Here is a 24,031-nt window from a genome sequence, read left to right as displayed (position 1 = left end):
TTTCAGATATACAATCAGTATCTTCTGCTCTGAGGCTCAGCTACTGTGTTCTTCCACCCCCCCCCCCCCCCCCCTTGCTTGAAACACATAAAGTCAAGTCAATATACTTGGAGGGTACAGGAGTGATCACCAGTCAGTGAGTGTGTATCTCTATCTATATATACCCGTGGAGATCTCCCAGAGATGCGTACATGTGTGAGTGTGCGCACGTTACATGCCTTTATTTATTTTGGAAAGGGTTTGCTCTGGTTTCATGGTGGTTGCTTTAAATGATATGAAAATCCCCCCCTGGATTCAGAAGAATAAATATGCACGGCTTGTAATTCTGTTGCAGCTCTCGCTCCCAGCTGATAGGGTGACGTGGAGTTTGGAGGCTCGCAGATTGGCTTTTTGATTTGGCTTCTTGCTGCAGTTGTGCAAACCTCGCTGGCTCCCAGAAATCAGGCTCAGCGCTTTGCCGTGCACCGTAATGCTGGGAAGCCTGGACCGAGCCCTGATGGTGTGAGAGCGGGAGTGGGGGAAGCCCAGCAGATTCAGTGGCAGCCTGGGGTACAATCCATTTTCTCTTCCCCCCTCCCTCGACCCCCATTTATCTCTGGCCTCCTCCCCCTTCGCCAGCTCTCCCTTCCCTCCCCAAACTCCGCCGCACGGAGCTGAAGATCAAGGCTGGTGGATTTATCAACATTTTACCTCCACCCCCACCCTTTTCCAGATGCACCTCCCCACTCACCCTGACAGCTGCAAAAAGGAGCACAGGTTTTGTAGCGAGCGAGGCAACTTGCACTGACATGCAAAGGCGAACCCCGCCGGTACCCGCACACACCGTCGATGAATCACCGGGAGATGCGATGAGCTCCCTTTAGGAACCGGAAGGATTTGTACCGGGGAGCCAGTGGAGCCCCCCACCCCCCAAAAAAAAACCAACAAAAAAAGAGTCAGGAAAGCAACCAGAAGGGGTAAGTAAGAGGGTTCTACCCCCCTGCTCCGTAGGAGACGCAAGGCTGGCGGTTTTCTGTTATCAAGTGGGGCTTCATGCCTTGCATGCGAATGGCCGAGGGGCGGTTGGGGGCGTCTTTGCAGGCTCATGGGAGCGGGGGGGGGGGGATTTAACGTTGCCCAGGGGCCGGGAGCTCGGTTCATCCGTGCTATTTTCCCGGAGCCGTGGCGGCTCCGTGTGTGGATGTGTGGGTGGTGTGTGCTGCGGGGGGGAGGGCTTTGCCTACGGCGCGGAGCGGGCGCTGCGGGGTGGATGCACCCCGGGGAGGGAGGGGGCGCCGGGCCGGGCGCTGCGGGGCCGGGCCGGGCGCTGCGGGGCCGGGGCCTGGCGGCGGGACCCGTCCGGCGGGGTGTGCGCGGCAGGGAGCAGCCCGAGCCCGCGGCACCGTGCGGGGCGGCCCCGGCATCCCTCTCGCCGCCGGGCGGGGGTGCCCCGGCGCGGCGCGGCGCGGCGCGGCCCGCAGGGATGCCGGCGAGCACGGGGGGAGCTCTGCCCGGGGCTGCCGGCCGGGGGGAGCGCCTCTCATGCAGTGCTATAAATTTTTCTCTTTTTTTATTTTTGTTTCTTTTTTTTTTTTTTTTAAATTTCCTTTTTCCATTTTTTTTCCCCTCTGGGGGAGGCCGGGCCAGCCCCGTCCCGGGCAGCTGTCGCCCTCCGTCCGCCGGGGCCGCCTTGTTTACCCCGGGTGTCAAATATAGCTGCTGCGCCAGGCTCTGCCCTAAATAGGGCACGGGGCCGCTTGCGGGGCCCCCGCAGCCCCCGACTGGCAGGGGGAGAGGAACAGTACGCATACAAGCTGACCTAAATGTTGGGTAATTTCCTACTCTTCCTCCCTCTCAGCCTTGCTTCGGGGCTTTATTTTTTTCATCTGTGTCTGAAGTATCGATCACCCTGGGTGGGAGAGGAAACCTTTGCAAGTGTTTGGTTTTGGGGTGTTTGGTTTTTTCTTTTTTTTAATTGTTATTCTAAAACGTGAGGCTATGGCCATTTCCCCCTCCACCCCCCCGCCAAGTGGAGCTGTGGTGTAATGGTTGGGTTCCTGGCTCTTGGTTTGTTCCTGGGCTTGTTCTGGGAATTTCACCCTAAAAAAATCTGTTTCAGGTATAAGGTGAGATACTGGAGTAACTCTGAGGGTGAGAAGGGGTACCTTGTGCACATCCACCCCTCCTCGTGCTCATACATGTGTTTCTTCAATTCCTCGCATCTCTTTTTAGAGCAAAAGAGTGATTTTGTTGAGCTGGTTTTTATTTCTGGAGAGGACAGGGCTGCAAGACTTAGGTAACAGTAAGCGGCATCTTCCTATTCAAGAGCACTCATCCCGTGCTTTCTGGGAGCCTGGCGGGACGCCCGGGAGAGCAGAGCTGGATTTGGGGGACTGCTGAGACACAGAGGCCTTGAAGGTGCTCTGTAGGTTTGGTGCAGCAGGGAGAGGCATCGCTCCCCCACGGCACAGGCGTTCCTAGGGAGTCCCTAATCCTGCTCCATCCGCTGCCGTTGCAGGTGTTTGTTTACCCTGATTGTGGTTTAGCTAAGAAAGTAAGTCGTGTTTGGTGCTTACATTCAGGCTTCTGTGGTCAACTGGAACGAGACTTGTTTCCTGAGCAGAAGTAGCGATGTTAGAAAACAGCACGTCCAGCTACTGCCGAGGGCCGGCTGGGGAGGAGCGAGAGCAGCCCAGGAGCCCTCAGTCCTGCTGCGAGCATGCAGTGTTATGGCAGTCCAATCGGTTACCCCCTGTTGTAAACAGAAGGGTGTAATGTCAACCAGGGTGGAGAAGAATGTGAATAGATAGAGAGCCCTCGGTAAAAGGTACAGCATAGCAGTCTATTTTTTTTCCCCCAAGCCAAATGGGAGTCCTGTTGTAATAAGTGGGTGGTTCAAACATTTCCTAAATGCCCAAGATATGACAGATTGTGGTAATCCTGCTGCTGAGGTCCTGTGTGAGGGCACTGGAAATGCAGGTAGGCTCCCAGTCTCTGGCAAGCCTCCAGTGTGCTGCTGGGCACATCGTTTCTCCTCCCTGGGTATCATCTGTATCGTTAATGATATTCTTCTACCTGCATGGGGGTTTGGGGAGGACATGGTTGCAATAACTAGTGGGTGACAGGGTGCGAGAGGGAAGGTGGATGTGTAGCCATCCTAACGTGACTCTGCGTAGCACTTGTCCCTTCCAGAGAAATCGCCCCCTTCCTCTGCAAAGCTGCCACCTGAGAGGATGGCACTTGGGACTGCAGATGCCGTCGTCAGGTGGGATAGTCCTTTCCATCATCCTGGGCAGTGCAGGAAGCATGCTCTGCACTGTCTTGAACACCAGCATCCAGAACAGGAGAGCGCATGCGGAGCCAGATACCGAGCGTGGCCTGGGTCACGCAGCCTGCTGTGCTCCATAGGCTCTTGTTGGGCTGATGTGAGAGCAGGAGCTGCCCTGTCCGACCAGATCCACTTTGTCATTGGGACTCGTGGGCAGTCACTCTGCATGGCGCGCTCAGGGCGCTGCTCCTCATATTGGCTGGCTTGTAGAAGGGAAAGAGGCACCCAGGGATGACCCCAGCCCCCTTGCTTCCTCTGCCTTCTTCTGGAGCTGCGGGGGCTGAAGTCAGATGAGCGTGGCAAATCCTATGGTGTTGCTGGTAGGAGATGAAAGGGTTTTTCTAAGGTCCTGGGCTGGCCTGCTGCTGTGTCATGCCTGATCCTGCACACATCCCTTGGTTTCAGAGGGTCCTTCCTGCAATAGGCATCCTCCATCCCCAAGGCAGGGAAGTGCCATAACGGAGTGTGTCAGCACTTTTATTAGAAACCAGGGTAAGATGTATTCCCTCCACCAATATTTTCAAGTGAAGCACTACACAGATAAATGGTCTGTCTGTCAGGGTTTTGTTTGCTTGTTTTAAACAAACAGCATCAGTCTCCTCCCCTAAGCTTCCCCAATGACCAAGTGGCGTTGACAAATAGTTCCTTGTTCTTTGTTGCTGTCATGTTTCAGATGCCTTTCATGTGCTTCAACAGTTAAAAAGATGGCTTTGATTGCTGGCCAAATTTCTTTTCTCTCTCTTTTTTTTTTTTTTAATCAGACAGTAATATCTAATTCTGTATTTAAAAAAAAGTGAAGGAAAGCAAATTACACAGACAAAAAAAAAATCTTCTTAATATGGAATAAAAATGTCTGAAGCCAGGAAATTGATAGTTGTGATGCTGCCTACCATCGCCCACTGTGTTTAGGTATTGTGGCATAGATAATACTATTGTTGATTTAATGTTTAGATAATGGTAACTCCTAAAGGCATTAGCCTGGTTGAGGGCCCGTGTTTCAAAGTGCCATACAGATGTCTAATAAATGATAGGCTCTGTCCTGAAGAGTTTCATGCATTGAGAGATACATGAGATTACAAGCTGTTCTTGGGCACCTTTAAAGCACCTTCTGTACTAGTCCTACATTTGCCAATTTCAGTGATGTGGGGCTGTGGGGTTTGAGGCTGAAGACAAACTTCTTGTCGCTGATCACCTCCAGAATGAAATCTGGGCACCATCTTGAGTCTCCTGCAGCTTGAGGGGGCTGCTGGGCTGCCCGAGGACTAATATGGTATGGACTGTAGTTGGCTTCCATCCTTCCCTTCTGTTCTCTGCCTTAATGCTTTGAACTGCAAACGCTGGTTAAGGGCCATCGTGGATGTGTGCGCGCAAAGTTCAGTACGATGGCCTCCCAGTCGCCCCCAGGCATTTCTGTCACAGGTTTTGCAGGAATAGGAAGGCATCAGGTGGCAGGGATGTGTCACGCCATTCTGAAGGTACCACCGCCACCCCATCTTGCCAGTATTAAATGAGACGACCCAGCTGCTGTTGTTCCTGTGGTACAGCATCGTGAAGTAATTAGTTCACTACATAAGACACATTTATAAACAGGTGATGGTCATTCCCCCATGTTCCTTCAACTCTCAATTTTCTGGTAATTCTGTCTTTAAATCGGCTTGCTGGAGCCTTTGATCACACAAGTGAGCTGTCATTGATGTCTCTGACAGTTGACATCATGAGAGAGAGGGGAGCTTAGGGCTCTTAACATTTCTTTTATGATAGCTTGTTTTCTGACTAAACACTCCAATGAGGATTTTCCATCAAAATAAAACAGGGAGCTTTTCCAGAGCACTCAGATTCAGGGAGAAACTTCTGTTTCCATTCAGCATTTCCATTTACTAGCAGATTATTTCAAGGCTGCAAAACTGGACTTGCTCTGTTTGCGGCCTTTCTCTACTCTGCTTTCTTTTTACCTAAGCCTAACTCAGGACAGCAGCAGAGACAGCCAGGTCAAGAGCAATCAGAAATACTAAATATCCTATGCTGCTGGACATGTTTTGCAACCAGGGTGGTGTCAAAGAGTTTTAGAAACTATAGACGTACACGACTGCATTGCCACTGCTTTCATTGTCACCTTCTCCTAGGCTGATACTCGGTGGCTGTCTCAAAGCAAACAGCAGCAGTTTCCAGCAGCAAGGCAGGATATGATTTTAATCAAAAGAAATGTAGCGATGCAGGGATGTACCTGTGAGAGGGCACTTAGATCTGACTGCTGAGGTTGTGTTGAAGGTGACACGTCCAGGAGTGAAGGGGGTCCTCCAGTGCCAACACTACAAGGCTCCCTGCCAGTGTGCTCGTATGCTGTGTGATGGTGGAAGCTGGTTTCCTTCCCTTGGCCAGAGCAGGGGCAAAAGCAGGGAGAGCTACAGCATGTCTGCACCTTGCTCTGCAGTCGGGCTGCAGCTTGCTCTGGATGTGTCCTAGCTCCCCTCAATGCAAGTAGTGGTAGGAGAGAGTCTGTCACTGGGGTCCAGGCAGGCTGTGAAACCCACCACTGCCCCAGTGATACAGCTCCCCACACCCAAACTGGGGAAGGCAGTGCTGCCTCTGCCATGCACTGCTGGCCCACCCCGCCTGGTGATGGATGGGTACTCAGAGTAATGCTGTGTGTAAGGAAGCTGTCCTTTTGCCCTCCATACTGTTTGCTCTCAGGAAAATTTGCTTTGGGGCATTAAGGCCTGGATGTCTTGGTGGGAAGTAATATCTTGATGTTGAGCTTAAAGTTCACCTTAATAAGCACCTTTATCCGCATCCATGGTTTTGGTTGGGATTACTCAGTGACCCTTGAACATGCATGTTAGTTGGGAAAAATGGAGGTGGAGATGTGTCTCTGCCTTCGTATAGCAGGATAAGGCTGTTAATGGTCCAGGAGGTGCTGCAGGATTCACCGCTGCAAAAAGCAAACCTATTCCTGCCCATACAGCAAGGGCCCCTACCCCATGCTTGTCATTTGGACCTCGGTTTCTACAGCCTTCCCACCCTGGCTGCTTGTTCCTGCTCCTGTCTCACCCCCTGCAGGGTACTGGTGCAGTGGCAAGCGTGGCCAGGTGGTGGGTTCACCTTGGTTTTCAGCCACATCGATATCCTGGTCCTTATTCATGGCATAGCCATGCAAACAGTTACGTCAACAAAAAAGGGGGAGCTAGTGCAGAGTGGGAATGAACAACCAGAGGTGGAAAATGTTCAGGTTGGCTTAAGAAGCCGTGCTTCTACCTGTAAAGCTGCTGCTGCATTGCCTGCATCAGTTAAAGCTTGGAGTTGGTTCAGCCTTGAAGTCTGCTCTTGATGAGATGGATAGTCCTGAATGCAAATTAGTTGCAAAGAACCTAAGAGTGATGGGGTCTGCAAAGCACTTCTTAAGCTATTAAAAGGCATAAGAGTCAGCAGAAAAAAAAAGACAAAATAATTTTTAATATAAAATCTTCCCAAGAACATGCACAGGGGTTGATCCTGATTAAAAAAAAAAAAAGAAATCGGAGTCTAGGCCAAGCTATTTCTCAGACGCAACATGCCAAATGGACACAGGTTCCTCAAGAGGAGAATAAAATGAGAACTTCCCCTCTGCTCTCAATTCTTTCAAGTCTCTTGAAAGCTTCACACTAGCACTCAGCACTTCATCAACAGCAATCTCTACGTTGAAGCCTCCAGACCGCATTCCCTGGCAGTGCAAGTGGGAGCAGTGCCAACTGGTTTATTAGGTTTGCACCCACAAAACCCACTAGCAGGGAAGGGCTCATGAGGCTAGGTTTGTCCTGCTGCCCTGTGCTTGCTGAGGGTACTGTGCTTAGCTAGTATGAGAGTCTGGGGGGGGGGGGGGGGGGGCTGCCTGATTCAAGGCTAATTGGGGGCCCCTGTGGGAGGGCCTGAGGACCAGAGTGAGGTGGAGGTCTCAGTGTTGTTGCCTTCAAGGTGCAAGGCAAGTTGGGTCTCTCTATGTGCTTTTCCTTTGTGAGGACATGCTGCTGCTTTTGTTTTGGCAGCCCCGAGACAAGAATGAGCCTTTCAAAGCTTGGATTGTAGGAGGCAAGCAGAGGGGATGCTGCTGGAGTTAGACATGATGGGGTATTCTCCTGTCTGAGCATCTTGGAGATGGGTGGACTAGATATTGCCCTAACATAAATTACCACCTGCTCTCACTCTTTAAGCATCATTTTTCCTTCCATTTTAACCTTCCAGGGTAGTTTCAGGTTCACTTCTTCTAGTAAATGTTTCTTTTTCCCTAACTTAAATAATCCATCTCCCCAAAGCTGACCTGACAGATGTTTCCCCTGTAGTGACCCTGTGCACGCAGCATACTTCATGAAACCCTGGCTTCCGTGGAGAAATGCAGCACCAGCAGTGACCCTGCTGGTGTCCCAGCTAAAAATACAGCCTGTCCCTCCTGGCAGTGTTGGAGTTTGCTTTTAAGTAGGTAGGCAGTTTTACCCATTGGCTGCACTGGCTCTTGTGCCAGGCAGAAGGCACAGCTTAACCTTCAGAGCATGGTAGAGCTGCCTCCCCTCTGGGGAATTGCACTGGCAAACTGATGGTGAGAAGGTGCTCAGCTGCACTTGGTGAACCTACGTCACTCCCCAAAATCTGCCAGCTTGCCTGTTACCTGCCTAGATCCATCTCCTTGCTGCTTCATGTATCCCAGTGAGTCACAACCACTCCTCCTTTCCCCAGCCCTGGCATTTTCCCTCCCCTGCTTTTCCTTCTTAAATGTATAAATTTCTTCATGATTCCCCCATGCCCCAACTCCCTACTTCCCACACCAACTCCATGCCTTCTAGCTTCCCAGTCTTCTAACAGCATCCCTCACATGTTCAAGCCCCTGTTTATTTTTCTACCTGTCTCTCAAGTCCATATGGGCTTGGCTGCTGGGACAAAGCAGGAGATTGGCCCAGTCAGGAAGCAGATGCTCAGCTGAGAAGGGTCTTTCCAGCTTTCACCATACATGCACATTAGTGAGTTTCACAAAAAACCCTAATCAAGTAGTTGAAATATGCTCTAGAGCAGGAGGAGGGATGCAACCTGGCTGGTGAACCTGTGGATATTTTGAGTATTTCCATGCATATCTGGTTTTCCTTTAAGTCTTCCAGTACTTAATTTATTTCTTACGGCATGGAGTTCCACAGATGGCACAAATGCACAGCATATAATTAAAGTAGTTTCCAGTGCTCACTAGATAAAATACCAGGAGTCTGGGAGCATTCTGTTGGTGTTAACCTCGAACTTCTTTTTGACCTCATTGATCTGTCCTGACCAAAGCTGATTTTCCAGAGAAGGCTGAGGGAAGGGATGTGGGAGTTGTGCTTGGTCATGCAGGATTCCAGAATCCTCATCTGCTCACCATTGCAAAGAGAGCATGAAGGGGTGGCATGGTCATAATTTGCAAGTATCTGTATGGGACCCAACAGATACCAGGCGCGGCGGGCTGGCTGCAATCGTCTGGGACAAAAGGGTGGTGGTGTCTCAGATGCCAGTGGTGCTGGTGGCTTGCCGACCAGCTGGCAAGCACGGGGGGCTTGGAAGGGGCTGCAGCATGTGCTGCTTCTTGCTTGGCTGGCAGCTGGGTGTGAGAAGGACCACAGAGGTTGCTGTGGGAAGAAGGATCAGGGGAAGGGGCATGGAAGTGTTTGTGTGCATGTCTGCAGGGAGAGCAGAGGGCAGGGAGAACGGACAGAGGAAGGATTACTGCTGAGTGGAGCCTTCTTGGGATACAGGGCTCAAATCCATTTTTTATACATTTGTCTGCTCATTAAGCTCCCATAGGAAAATGGATTCATTTCAAGGCTTTACTTGTTTGTAAAAGTGACCGTCCTTTTCTCAGAGACCTTTTGTGCTTGCTCTTCAACCCGTTTGTGTCACTGACCTGAACTAAATAGTAACAGTGGCTGTGCTGGTGGTAACACTCTCCCCGTCCCACTGCTCCTCACCCACTGGCGTTTGGGGACTGTTGCTGCTGCTCTGGGCAAAGCAGGTTTTTCCATCACAGGTTTCCCAGATGACAGGAGTTATTGCATCAGTGCTGCCGGGGAGAGCTGGGTTCAGGGCACCACCACAGAAGTATGGCTGGAGAGGAGGGGCTTTCTGGGCTGAGGGAGTAAGAGAGGGAGCAGAGTGTGAAGTAAGGCTGTGAAAACACGCTATTCATTCCTGCCTTAGCTGTTGCTCAAGTCAGTCCTCCACTGAAACTCACAGTAAGACAAGGACGCTGCAATTTTCTTGCCTTATTCTTGTCTTAGGAGAGATTTGGACTTAAAAGCAAGTAGAGCAGATCTCAGTTTTAATCTTCTCTTTGCAGAAATGGATGGAAAGATAATTTCTGCAGTGCCTGAAGGGGACTTGAGCTCCTCAGTAAAACTGATGGAGATGTGGAACTACTAGCATCAATAAGGGAGGCTGTGCAGCTCAGTGGCAGGATAGAGTCTGTCCTCTCCCTTTGCCTCAGTGGCTTGAATAGACTGTACAGTGGGTGGCTGCGTGGGATGAGCATGTTATCCAAGCACCTACATTAAGCCAGTGACTGCTGTCATTGTACCTCCAGGATGAGGCACTTCAGGATGCTGATCCAAGGTGACACTGGGTGCGTGGTGGAGAAGAGAGACTCCAGGCCTTATGTGCTGGGGTCTGGGTTGTGGGGTGAAGGAGGATTTTCTCCTTCCCTTGTCTTGTTTCAGTGCATTTGGCTGATGTGGTCATCTCCCATGACTCAACTGCTCCTGTTGGCAGGACTAGTTGTAGCAAATCTGGGGCCAGCATGGAGCACTGGGAGGAGGGAGGAACCAGGGTAGGATGGACAGGAATACAGTTAGTATGGAGGAAATGGGAGGATGCTCCCCGCTGATGTGTGTGACGTGAGTTGCAAAGAGGAAATTGATGAAGCTTTCCTTTTGGAGGTTTATGTTATATGAAACATTGTCAGAGGTCCTCAGGCAGCTCTTCTGGTAGATTAAACTGGTTCTGCTAAGTTGGGATCATTGGACCTATGCAGATTTATGCCAGAGAAAATCTGGTCCCAAGGTCCCTCTCTCTTCTTTCTTGCCAGCCTTCAGCTGATGGTTTGCAAGTTGACTGGGCTGGAAAGATAGTCCTCACTTTTAAGATGACTGTTTAAAAGGAGGCTTTTGGAGCGGAGGGTCAAGGGAGGGAAGCTGGATTAAGTAGTGCTCTGAATACAATGCAAATGCTGGGTTTTTTCCACTTTGGAGATAAGCAACAGCAGTGATTATTATGTACTTTGCTAGGAAATTCTTCTGATACACGATGCCCTGCATCCAGTTTTCAAATGTTCCTCACCAGTATCTAAGTTAAGACTTGCTGACTGCTGGGATTTAGAGGAGTATCATTGCAGGCATGTTAGAAATGTCAAGGGAGGAGCCTCATCCTTTACAGAATAGGTGATTTGTTGTATACACTGCTCCCAAGTTAGCATACACGTATAGGTAATCTTGATTTTTAAAATTTTCTTGAAGGATCAAGTCATGTATTTACCTACCTTCGACAGGACAGAGTGGGGCAGCCAACCAGGGAGGGCAGACCTGCAGCTGAAACACAGACTGAAAGGAAAAAGGTGAATAATCCTGTCTGGTAATGCCATAGTGAAGAACAAATCATGGCCTGTCTATGCTGGAGAGATCAGAGTGGCATATGGCTTTATACAGCCCACAAGGAAAGCCATCAGGGGGTTGGGGGGAGAAGAAATGAAGGTAGGGCAGCAGATAGCCTGGAGACTCCTGCCACTTAGTGTAATTGCCGTAGCAGCTCAACTTCTGCTGTTTGTTGTCCATGTCACCTCTACAATTACCATATGGTAAATATGACTTCAGTCTGTAGCAAGTAACAGAGCTAATATTAAGAGAGAATCTGTAAACAGCTAGTGCATAAATGAACAAAGAGCAATAAACAGCCTGGACTGACAAAGAATGAATTAATCATGGTAGATGCGAGGGTTTTGGTTTTGTTTTAAAGCAGTTGCAGAGTTAACAGCTGAAAAAAACACTGAAGGATTAAGATATCTAAATAGTCAATAAGAGATACATGGGGATATGTGTCAGTAAAGGATGAGGGTGCTGTGTGAAATCTGATTTGATAACAGTATTCAAATTGGTGAATTTACAGGTTTTGGCACCTTCCAAGTGAAGTGGGAGGTATTTTGAGGATACCCCATAGCTCAGCTCATTTTTCACATCCCCTGCTGGGCTCAGATTGCAGAAGCATTGCAGTGTATTTCCCTCCTCTCAGCTGGAGACCCTGAGTTTTTGGTTGAAACTCTGGAAATCTCTGCTTTCCTCTACACATGACAGTCAGCACGGTGCTTCTCACGCAAGCCCCGCAATGCTGGGGGACGCGGCAAACAGGCGGAGAGACCTTCAAACCTGTCCCAATGTGCAGCAAGCTTGTATATAAGCAATCCAAATTTAATCTTTGCAACCGCCCAGTACCTCATGAAAACCTGTTGTACAGCAGAGCTGAGGGGCGAGACTGTACTGCCCAGGCTTGGTTTGCCTGCTCCAGCAAGAGCAGATCTGCTGCTGGTTTTGATGGTAACAGGCACTGAGATAGGATGCTTGCAGACACCCGGCTGCTTCTGACTGCCTTGAAGATGGAGAACCAAGAGGAGATCAAGATAAATGATTAAAGGGCAGCCTGGGCTAATTTATAAAGATTAAAATAAATTTGTGTGCTTTAGCCGAAGAATAACTGTGGAAGAGAGCAGCTATTTACAAGTATCTGAAGCATGTAAATCTCAGACAGGGAGGAGAATGGCTGAGAGTGCTCCAAGGACAGGATAATGAGAACTAGCAGCATAAATTTTCTTAATTTCATCCTAAATATAAGGAAGATGGCTAAAACCTCAGAAATAAATTACATCATGGCAGAGTCTCTATGGGAAGTTGTGGAAATGCCATCGCTTGGGTAATTTAAAACTGGGCTGGACAAAGTGTTAGGAAATAATGTTCAGAAGGGGAACAATGCAGCGGTGGCCCCTGAGGCATGGACTAGGCACCTCTTCCGGCTCTCTTCTGACTAATTCTGTGACACCTGTGCTAACTGGGCTAAAAGAGAACCTTTCCTATCTACTCCGTTTCTGTGACCATTGCACAGAGCAGTGTAGAAGGCTTCAGTCTAGCATGACAAATGACAAGATGCTTGCTCTCTGCGGCAGCGAAGATGATTTCTAAAGCATAGCCTTCTCCTCTTCTCACCTGGCTGTTTTCTGCCCAGTCTCCCACTGTCCTGTTTGTGCTGCTTCTCTGTTTACTTTTGAAACACTTTCTTTCTCACCAAGCCAGGAACAAGCACTTCTGAATAGTCTTGTGGAGGCCTCATAATTTCTGTTGCCATGATGTGGCATTCTTGGTAAAAACATAATTTTTTGCTGTATTTGGACCAAAAAAGAAAAAATCAGAATTTTTCTTTTTCCTTGGAGGAGAAGTTAAGAAAGAAACAAGCCCATTTCTGGAGGATCAGAGCAGTGTGTGCCCCAGCTGCCAGGGTTAGCACCCGGTGTGTCTGGGTGGTGGCTACGCCAGGAGCCCATAAGCCGGCAGGGGAAGGGGTCCCTGCCCAGCTACTTATTGAATCAAATCCCACACATCACATGGTTTGGGTTTTTTTTTTTTGCATCAGATGAGTGTTTTCTGTCAGAAAACATGTATTTTTCTTAACTAATTCTGGATCTAAGGAGAGTGAGATGTGACTACAACACCTTTCCCCCTCTTATTTACCACTTAGCCCGCCTCTGTGTACAATAACTAGGGGCTCTGCAGCACAAATGCACTTCTGACAACAACTCCTAAGGTCTTTAATTGTAGCTGTTGCAGATCTGTCACCACAGTGCTAAAGAAATGTCACAGGTTGCCACTGTCATCTTTCCTCTAGGATGCTGTGAGTCACTAGGTGATAAGTTGCACTCTGATGGTGGCACCTGAACCAGCAGTATAATATGTCCGTGAAGCAGGAGCAGTAAATAACACACCCTGTGTGCTGCCATGGGCAGTACATAAAATGTCTTTTACTGACAAGAAGTTTTTCTCACACTGCTGGAATAATTTTTTTTCCCTTCCCCCCACACTCCCCAAATGGTCTTTGCTGCTCTTTATAAACCAGCAAGACAGAGAGCAAAGAAAACCAGTGCCGTGAAGGCTGCAGCAGAGGAGTCAGTGCCTGTTGCAACCCCACGTGTTGGGTGGCTGCTATGGGTTGTCTCCATCAGCTGCAGTCCGTGGAACAGGCAGGGGGGCCACCAAGCGGGTGACCCAGTAACTCCACTTCTTTATTTCCCTCAGCCTCCTAAACCTCAAAGGAAGGACTTTCAGCCTCTTCACTGGGCCTTTCACATCATAGGTGTAAAATCAAGGGCCTGAAGAAGGTCCTTGAAAACGCCTGCTGTCTCAATTTGGGGCAATTCAGACTGCAAAGGAGTGTATTTTCAGACATGTACTGGTATCTGAGCACCTAAAGGCTTTAACTGTGTTTAGAAATACCTCTAAACACCTCTAATGTGTGTGCAGTTGCCACCGAAGCGCTACAGCGAGCTCCCAGTGCAGTTTGTACCAAGTGCCCTGAGCGCACTGAAACTGGATGTGGTTGTTACAAGCAGCCTTGGACTCCATACCTGCACTTTTTTACTTTTTTACTGTGCGGGTGACTAAGCACTGGCACAGGTTGCCCAGAGAGGTTGTGGAGACTCCATCCTTCGTCCTTGAATATCCTCTGGATATTCAAAAGCCAACAGGACGTTGTCCTGGGCAACAGGCTCTAGGTGGCCCTGCTTGAGCAGGGAGGTTGGACTAGATGAGCTCCAGAGGTCCCTGCTATCTCCTGTGTGAACTGGTCACTTGAAAGTCCTGGAAAAACAACAGTGAGATTGCATAATATTCATGAAAAGAAAAAAAACCTCATCTATATCCGAGCAGATAATACTGCTTTTTAAGTAGGATGGTGGCCACTACTAATCTATGTCAGCCTAAATACCAGGTTTTGTTTTCTGAATGTAAAAAAAGGCTACAGTTCTGGGGAGGAAAAAATGAAAAGGGTAACGCTTGCTGTCCGTTAGTCTGAGGGATCTCAGACGTATGGATGTGTATAGGGAATGAAAGAGCAAGAGCACCATGGCTCCCAAGGAGGCTGGACTAGCCTGCACCATAAATAAGGATGGCTCTCAGAGCATGGCTGTGGCCACCCACTGAAGGGCAGTGTCTGCCTCCTCTTCCTTTACATGTCTGTGCACACAGCATAAACTGCAGCTCCTATATCCATATATATCCATCTATCCTGTACAGATATTTTTCAGCAGGGGTGAGAGCGAGGTAATAAAATGCCCGGCCAGTCAAGTGCAGCTGGTGCCGTATTGGAAGGGGACAATTAAGTATGGGTTAGCTATTTATGGCACTGCTTCTCCAAGAGCATAACAGATACTAGAATACAGAAAAACCATCACGGACCACTTCCCCAGGGCATGTTGAGCGTTGGGAGGTTACTCCTAGCCATACACAGACTTCTGCTCCATTTGGGTCAGCCGCTGGGATCACCAAGTGTAACTGCATCCCATCACTGCAGCATTTCTGTAAGGAGTTAGTAGTCTTGAGTCGTTACATCAATTAATACCCATTTGCCATGCTAGAATGGTAGGAACTACTCAAATTAGTAGAGACACCAGCTTGTAAATATTAAAAGACTTGCTACAAGAGCTGGGGTTTTTATGATAGCTTTTTGCATGATCTTGAGAGAAAAAACACATACTGAGGGGATTATTCTGTAGGCAGCTAATGCTGGGTTTTGGCATGTTTACTGTGAAGTGCAAAGCAACAAGCGCCTCTGGCTCTCCACCATAACTTTTCTGTAGAGCCTAACTGTGGGGGTCTGTCATGGCCTAAGCATGAGTTACAGTGCTCTTTTCCTCTTAAAACCTTGCTGGTGCAGTGGTAGGGAGCTAAACTGCCTATTGCTGTGCAATAACCTGTGTAACGTCAGCTTGTGGGCCATGGCTGTGCTCATATCAGATAGGCGCGTGCCATCAGTGTGATGGCTTAAGGCCACGTCTGTGCTTGGAAATTTGCATTTGTCTGACAAAATGGATCTAATTACACTGCTCTGGCTGTTGGCTTGCAGGTAAATCTTAACTTATACTCTGGGTACTCTTGCAGCAATGAGCAAAGGGCTCAGCGTTTGAATGGAGGTGATTGGAAAATACGCTTTGTTTTGTATTAAATATTTTGTTATGCTTTTATTTTGGGAGAGGAAGGAGTATGAATTAGGTATAATACCTCTTCTGTTAAAACTCAGTTATTTGTGTTCTTTGGCAGAAAGGCTATAATTTCAATTTTTGCTGATGCTTATAAAAAAACCAGAAGTGTCCTCAATCAAAAAGCTTTTATATGTTCTGGAGCCGAGGAATGTGAGTCCCTGTTATTAAGCTGAACCTGATTTCTGTCTCCTCCAGCTTCGGAGCAGGCCTATAGGATGACACTAATAGCAGTGCTGTATCCACTCTGTTCTGGGACAGATGCCTGTCAAGTAGACAAACCCCTTGATCTTGAGATGTCTCTGTCTGGCCCTCGTGCAGCACCCACGCCTGGACGAGGCTCACCCTGTACTCAGATCTAATCAGCAGCCTTTCCTGGCCAGTCCAGGGCCAGGGGAGAGAGGATATATGGCCACAGATGAACTCTGTGTCTGATTTATCTGGGGGGTGGGATGGGAGGAGAGGAAGGTGCAAGACAACCTAATCTTATTTGCAGGTTAAATCCAAAGGTTCTAGTTTTTATGGTTGCTTAAGGGGAAATTTGCCTGAGTAAGAAATTAATAGGGATATAGAGGTTTGCCTTTGGTTTTGTATTTACTAAGCAGTCATCTTGGGAACTCGGTATGTGGAGGTTACGTGTTAGCAGCCATCACTGTGTTATCCTGTCTCTTGATTTGATTTCTTGTTGTGAATGCTTCCTTCTGAAAGTATCCTTGCCATTAGAGTCATGTGAGCAGCTGTATACAAAAAGCTAAATTATAAGGGATCAGTATAGCCTTCCCAGCTTCCTACCTAGGTCCACAGCAGACAAACCATCAGTCTTCTGAAACTCAGCTATTACAAAAGATGTAAGGAGTTTGATAGTTGCTAAAAGTAATTTTCTATTGCAGGCTCAATTGTGACAAGCATGGTCCATGCTACTTTCTGGACTGTCTCCAGCAGTATTTCAAGAACTGATCTTTTTATTTATGGGTTCTGTTTATGGGATTTATGGATCATGGGGCTGCTGTGAACCCTTGTAGAAAAGTAGGAGTTCCCCCTACTAAAATAGCTGTTATGCATCTTCCCGGAACCTTGCTGTTGAACACTAGCTCATTCTGTTGCATGGATGCTTTCAGCTTTTTGTCTCTCTTTTGCATTGATTGTGTGGTTTGAACTTATCCTACCAGACAGGGAGCACTTCATTCAGTACCACTGCCCTTATTTGCCTATACTCAATGCGATAGCAGTAGCGAGGCAGAGACCTGTGGGAGATAATGAAGTCTGGTGGCGAAGAGGTAGTGGAAATTATGATCCTCATGGTAAAAAGCTGAAGATCACCCGATACCAACGGACTTTTCACTGTCGCTGCAGCCTCCTGTTGTTTGCATCCTGCAGGGCTGGGGCAGTGACATTGCTGGAATGACATCTCTCTGTGCCAGATGTGGATGTTTTGTTGCACTGGTGTCGGAGGAGTGACACCGTGACACCTCCTGGGTGACTAGCAGTGACTCAGGACTGCTGCAAGCCCACTTGGAGGATCGATCCTCAGAGCAAGAGTCATGCTGAAGGGTGGCTCTTGCCACAGTTGGCCCTGCCAAGATCAATGGTGCTACTTAGAGGAGGGATAGGGGACGTGTCTGCTTCACTCTTGCCCGGCCAGAGCTGTGTAGATCCCCTCCAGTGATTTCTGGACTGAGTTTAGTAGATATATCTGAGGTCAAACTTGTGCCTTGTATGAACAACCTTGCTGACCTACAGCTACGGAGTGAGTTTTAACTCTTCTCTGTCATCTGAATGTTAAAACTGTTACCTCAATGTTCTATTAACGGCAGTTTTAAACTTAATACTTTTATTCTATGCTGTAAAGCACCAGTTCCCAAGGGGAGGATGACAGTAAGAATGTTTCACTGTGTTTTTCAGTTTGGTTAGGTTAATGCTTTTCTTGTTAATGAACACATATTAAGATCTTATTAGACAGTGTGTCTGTGGGCAAAGTTCCTGTTGATCCCACTGGGGAGTTCTGTCCGTGTCAAAGAATTGCAGGATCAGGTCGTTATTGTATCATTTTAGAAAATGATTGTGACCTCCACTTAATATTAAAATGTTTGTCAAAGCAAGTGAAAACCAGTGAAGAAAAGTGTTCCTGAATTCTGAGATTTTAGTCTAAAACCCATAGCATGAGTTTGGAGGTCCAAACACATAAACAGAGGCTACCCTGGTAGAGGTTGTTTTTGAAATAATATACAATTAGTTTGAGGAATAATAATAAAATTATCCTTTGCTTAAAATAAAATTAAAAACTTAAGGACTGGCAAGGTTCTGGAGTGTGTTGAGCAATGGCTAGCAATAAAAACCATCACGGCATTACAGAAGGTAGACAGATAGTGTTAATTACAGAAGGTGGTTGTCCCACAGAGAGGGAGGTTGGTGGCAGCAGTGATTTATTTCAGAGGGCAGTTTAGTCATTGTACTATTCCTAGACAAGGCTCTGAATCTCAGTGATACTTAGACTCTTAAGTAATTTTTGAAACCAAATTTAGCTTCTTGACTCATATAGGTGTTTTTGAAATTACTCCTGTCTTTCTGTAAGCCATTGCTACATGGCTGATCTTGGAAGACACAGCACTTACGGGCTGCTGTACAGTTAAGTAGGAGCCGGGAGCTGGAAGTGTCAAGAGGGTGGTGGATACCTGCCAGCAGTTGCAGTACGGAAAAGGATGATCTGATGTCCCCAGGACGGTTTTGGAGCTGCTGTGCTTGTGCATTTTGTCTCTGTATGCACCTTGAGTCAGAGGCACCTGGAACTTGTCATCTTTTCTGTGCATCTACACATCTACCTTGCAGCCCAGACATCTTGGGCTTGCTGCTCACCACTGTCCCTTTCTCAGGGATTTCCCAACATCCTGCAGCCAGAGATCTGGTAAAATACCATGTGGAGCAGGAGGGAAGACACAATGGGAGTGTCAAACTGAACCCAAGCTGTACATGCTGGGTAGCTCAGTATTCCCTCTGACCCTGATCTAAGGAGGCAGCGAGACGTTTTAACGAGACTCCAGCAGCTGGGGCTGGGGCTGGGTAACAGCTCTTACTGGGGCTGAGGTCCCTCTGATCCCCAGGGGCTCGGTCAGGCACTGGGATCTGGGCTAGGGTAGACAGGCAGATAAGTAGGCACTGGAGAGAGCAGATAAGTAGGCTAATGTGGGAGAATCTGCCTCTTCTGAATTAGTCCAGCTGGCATGAAGAAGTGTATTGTTTTTTCATATCAAGCGTGTCAGATATGGATTTGTGATCCTGATACTGCATAATCAATTCTCTCCCCTCTGCCATGCTTTGTCAGGAGTGGTTTTGTTCATTTGCAGTCCTTGTTCATGCTTTCCTTCCTGTTTCACTTGTCTTTATAGATTTTTATCTGAAAGTTGAAAACATTTTTGTTGATATCAGGAAGATTGCAACCGCTTTTGGAAAGAGGCGAGCGACACAACATGATGATAAAATAGCTATTCGGGATGCATTTGTTAATGCTGATAACATTAAAATGTTGCCTGGAATATTTACAGTGCAAGGGAGAGGGGAGGGACCTCTTCATGCGTTCAGGGACCAGTTCATCTCTTCAAACTGCCACCACTTGAAGGTTAGGCATCTGCTCTAAATTGGCTGAGTGGGCACCCTCTATAGACCATGGAGAGAGACGGGAAGGGACAAAATCCCTTCTGGACGTATGTGTCTCAAATGCATCTTTTGGGTCTGAACAGTGGGGACAGGAAGGATCATCCCCTGGAAGTGACTGTCTCTTTCCTCTGACTACAAAAGGAGCCTAAATGACTTCATTTAACTTACTGCCCAAGATTTAGATAATTACAGCAGGGAAAATGAATCCCAGCCCTACTGATTTGGCAGTACAAACCTCAGTGAAAGTTAGTGGGAGTTAAGGCTCTTGAACCTTCCAAGTGCTGTAGATAACACCGCTATTAAGTTTGATGTTTCCTGTGAGATACTTGGCTGTGTCTGGACTCACAAATGTGATTTGTCATTTAAGCCTGAGACCAAATTCTTTCAGCGGCCTGTTATGAAAGAAGGAAAATAGTGTGATCCATGACAATGTGAAGGGTTCAGAATCCAATTTTAACTGGTGCAAGCCCTACAACGATGTAGTCCATAAGTAATAGAAGGCATTATTGGGCAGCGATGTGCCAAATCGGCGTGATAAATTGATCGGCTCCTTTGGTTTGTATGGTATTTTAGGTTAGAGATTACTTTCATTTTAGAGGGTATTTGAAAATATATCATTTTATTAGGAATGCAGAAGGAATGTTGGTGGGACATACATTTTGCTCTGTCTTTTGGGTTCATGAGCACAGCTATTTCTAACTGTGGTGGTTTTGGAGGTTTCGGTGACCATTTAAAAGCAGGATTAGTGATGTAAAATGTGATTGTCCGGATCACAATGAAAAATGAAAAAATGGCCTTTGGCACTTTGCCAAGGACATGGGTCCTCTGCCCTATTTCTGGGCTGACATCTTTACCTCCTAACGTGAAGGCCATGTGCCTCAGAAGCTTAGGGGAGTCCTAGGACCCTTCTGGAGACTCTGCAGCCTATTAGGAGGGGCTGGCCGTGGGGATGGTTTGGCCACCAAAGTACTCCATAGTTTGTAACTGCATTATGTCCAACAAATGGACTTCATTTTGAGATTACTCACTGGCCTGTAATGGTGCTTCTTGTGTTGCTAGTGATTCCTTAACTTGTCTTATCCCCTGGGTGGTGAGACAGGGAAGCCTTTAGATTTGTTTTCTTGTGCTGAGTTGAAGTGCTATGTGCTGGGGAACACCATGGCATCGTCAGGTGAGTGGCAGCTGAGCACTCGCTACTCCTATTGCACGCATTGTAGGTCAAGAGTGGGCTACTGCATATATACACTTTTCCTCTGAGTTACTTTTCTAGCAATTTATCTTCATCTGCTGGGCATGTAAATGCTGCAGTTTGTTAGAGTCCCTGCTAAATACCTTCTTCAAAGTGACAGAGAGACAACCCCTTCATCTCTACCAGTACTCTTCAGTGGTGAGATACTGACATGCGTTTGGGTAAATGTTGCATCTTCCTTTTCTCTCATGCTTCCCTCCTCCCTCTCTGTTTTGTTTGTTTCAGGTTCTCGGCCTTTTTGGATCTACACAGTGGAAGTTGCATCTTGTGTATGGCGTGGTTAAGCTTGCAGCCTGTCACCTCGGCCTTCCTCCATTTTGGGCTGGTTACTTTTGTGCTGTTTTTGCATGGTTTGCAGGTGGATGCTGGCCTGACGGGAGACTCAACCAGTTCAGTACAAAACAGCTCGTGTTCAGGATCTTTTGACTGCAAGGAAGGTGTTATCCTGCCAATATGGTACCCAGAAAACCCATCCCTTGGGGACAAAATTGCCCGTGTTATCGTATACTTTGTAGCACTGATCTACATGTTCCTTGGAGTCTCCATCATAGCAGATCGTTTCATGGCATCTATAGAGGTTATTACATCGCAAGAGAAAGAAATCACGATTAAGAAACCTAATGGAGAGACCACAACGACCACCATTCGGATTTGGAATGAAACTGTTTCCAACTTGACCCTCATGGCCCTGGGCTCCTCAGCTCCTGAGATTCTTCTGTCTCTGATAGAAGTTTGTGGGCATGGATTCATAGCTGGAGACCTGGGGCCGTCTACAATTGTTGGCAGTGCTGCTTTCAATATGTTTATCATCATTGCCATCTGTGTCTATGTGATCCCTGATGGGGAAACCAGAAAGATAAAACATCTGAGGGTTTTCTTTGTCACAGCTGCATGGAGCATCTTTGCTTACATCTGGTTGTACATGATCCTTGCTGTCTTCTCTCCAGGTGTGGTTCAGGTCTGGGAAGGTCTGCTTACACTTTTCTTCTTTCCACTTTGCGTCCTTCTGGCTTGGATAGCAGATAGACGTTTGCTTTTCTATAAGTATATGCACAAAAAGTACCGTACTGACAAGCACAGGAGCATTATCATAGAATCAGAAGGTGATCACCCTAAGGGAATTGAGATGGATGGCAAGATGATGAACTCCCACTTCCTGGATGGAAACTTAGTGACTGTGGAAGGGAAGGAGGTAGATGAATCTCGCAAAGAGATGATCCGGATCCTTAAGGACCTGAAGCAAAAGCACCCAGAAAAGGACTTGGACCAGCTGGTAGAGATGGCTAACTACTATGCCTTGTCTCATCAGCAAAAGAGCAGAGCCTTCTATCGCATTCAAGCTACCAGAATGATGACCGGAGCAGGCAATATTCTGAAGAAGCATGCAGCTGAGCAAGCCAAGAAGAGCACCAGCTTGCATGAGGTGCGGCCAGATGAACCTGAGGAATTCATCTCCAAAATTTATTTTGACCCATGCTCCTACCAGTGTCTTGAGAACTGTGGTGCCGTTCTCCTGACAGTGGTGCGGAAAGGAGGGGACATGTCCAAGACTATCTATGTGGACTATAAAACAGAGGATGGCTCTGCCAATGCTGGTGCTGACTATGAGTTCACAGAGGGGACTGTTGTCTTGAAATCAGGGGAGACCCAGAAGGAGTTCTCAGTGGGAATTATTGATGATGACATCTTTGAGGAAGATGAGCATTTTTTTGTGCGGCTCAGTAATATCCGTGTGGTAGAGAGTGAGGAACCTCCAGAGCTCAGTAACTCCCTGTACCCAAAGGCCATATTGGCTTCTCCTTGTGTGGCCACAGTGACTATACTGGATGATGACCATGCTGGCATCTTCACATTTGAGTGTGATGTTATACATGTCAGTGAGAGCATTGGTGTGATGGAAGTCAAAGTTCTAAGGACATCAGGTGCTCGGGGTACAGTCATAGTGCCATTTAGGACAGTAGAAGGGACAGCGAAAGGAGGTGGAGAAGACTTTGAAGACACTTACGGGGAGTTGGAGTTCAAGAATGATGAAACTGTGTAAGTACCCCATTCATTTCTGTTCCTGGGTCTAGTTTTTGGTGTTTAACCCCACATTTTGCATCCATTACAGGTGAATGCTGACAAGGGACAGGCTCCTTTCTTCAGCCTTCCTTCGGTTTCCCTACTTACCTCTTTCAAGGCAAGAACCGACAGCAGGATTTAAGAGCTCAAAGCTCTTATCCCTTCCCTCTTGGGAATGACAAAGTGAGGCTTGAAAATACTGGGGAGGGGAAGGGGGAGTGGGCAGATAGGAGGAAAATATATCATTCCCTGAGGTCCTGTAGTAAAGCTGAGAGTTAATGGACAGTTAAGGTAGAGAAAGAAGAAAAAGGGTGAGCTTTTACCTGGCTGGGCAAATATGGGAAAGCCTCTTTTTGAACACCAGATATAGAGTGCACAGGAGTTTATTGCAATTCCTAGACGAAAAGTTTATAATAGCTGTTCCCAGGCAAGCAAAAGCTGTTCAGTAGACATGGGGCTTTATTTTCACAAGAACAATGCACCATACCTGTGTCCCTAGGTCTGTGCAACTTGCAGGTCCCTGTGGCAGCTAATTCACAGCATAGGTACAGCTGCAAGCTGTTCTGCTGGACTTGTGAAATCCTTCCAGCCTTTATGTCCCTATGGTCTACCCATATTCCCCACATCACCTTCTCTATGATCTCCCTATGTCTGCTCTTTTACTACCTGTGGTTTTTCCCCTTGTAAAATACCATGGCAATTGGCAGTAATAGTCTAAAGCTCTGCAGCTCACAGCCTGTCCATGAGGCTCCGTGACCCAGTGTTTTCATACAGAATAAAGAAGGGAAGCAGAATAGTCTGCACCAGTCCTGTTAATTCAGCTCTTTTATTGCGTACAAAGTAGCTGATATGAAGCTAGGAAGTAATAAAGACCAGAGAGGCGATAATGTCTAATTGCTTTAAGTACCTGCTGTTAACATTAGCGGGGAATGAAAAAAATCCCTTAGTGGAGTAGGGAGAAGGAGGAGGGTGTGAACCTGGTGCTAAAACTCCCTAGTGTTAAGTGCCTAGGTTCCTCTTGTTAACACCTAATCACTTGAGCCATCAAAGGAAAAATTGTGCAGAGTTGCAACTGGCATCAGAGAAAGGAAATCTTTGTACCAAGCCTCCCAGTACAGTACCCGAAAGGATATTAGTGTATTAAATGCTATGGAGTAGGGACGCCCTAATTCAATAGCACCTTCTGCCTTAGCCCACTAAACCATTTAATCCAGCTAATATCCACAGTCCTGATGCTTGATTATAAGTACATGTTCTTCCTATTAAAGGAAGAGAAGCTCCTGGTTGGCTGGGTTCAGCCACTATCAGAGATGGAAAAGGATCAGCTGTCCTCATCTGGCCTTTTCAGGGAGATGGGCCGTGCAGGTTAGTCTCCTTAATTGAATCGCAAGCTGATTTCTCTAGAGAAAGCGAAGAAGAGTGTCAGCTGTGTGGTTACAGCCCCCTGTTAGTAGACTACCAAAAAATAAAATGGGTACTACCTTGCTTCAGC

The 24,031-nt window shown here is 47.4% G+C and overlaps 1 protein-coding gene across 3 annotated transcripts in view; it reads left to right on the top strand.

Annotated features, from left to right (window-relative positions):
- The first annotated feature begins 383 nt into the window (after nt 1-383).
- SLC8A3 (solute carrier family 8 member A3) overlaps nt 384-24,031 on the top strand; it is a 114,417-nt gene continuing 90,769 nt past the window's right edge. Inside the window, exons 1-3 of one of the 3 annotated variants that reach the window (XM_064462347.1) lie at nt 386-549; nt 713-956; nt 20,704-22,515. In XM_064462347.1, the coding sequence (XP_064318417.1) occupies nt 20,750-22,515 (1,766 nt within the window). In that variant the 5' untranslated portion in view covers nt 386-549; nt 713-956; nt 20,704-20,749. Of the gene's footprint in view, nt 957-20,703; nt 22,516-24,031 lie in introns of all 3 variants that reach the window. The other 2 variants (XM_064462348.1, XM_064462349.1) reach the window with 2 other exon arrangements.

The sequence above is a fragment of the Phalacrocorax carbo genome, chromosome 10 (assembly GCF_963921805.1).
Source record: "Phalacrocorax carbo chromosome 10, bPhaCar2.1, whole genome shotgun sequence".
NCBI classification, from domain to species: Eukaryota; Metazoa; Chordata; class Aves; order Suliformes; family Phalacrocoracidae; genus Phalacrocorax; species Phalacrocorax carbo.
This window is presented reverse-complemented; position numbering and strand designations above follow the sequence as displayed.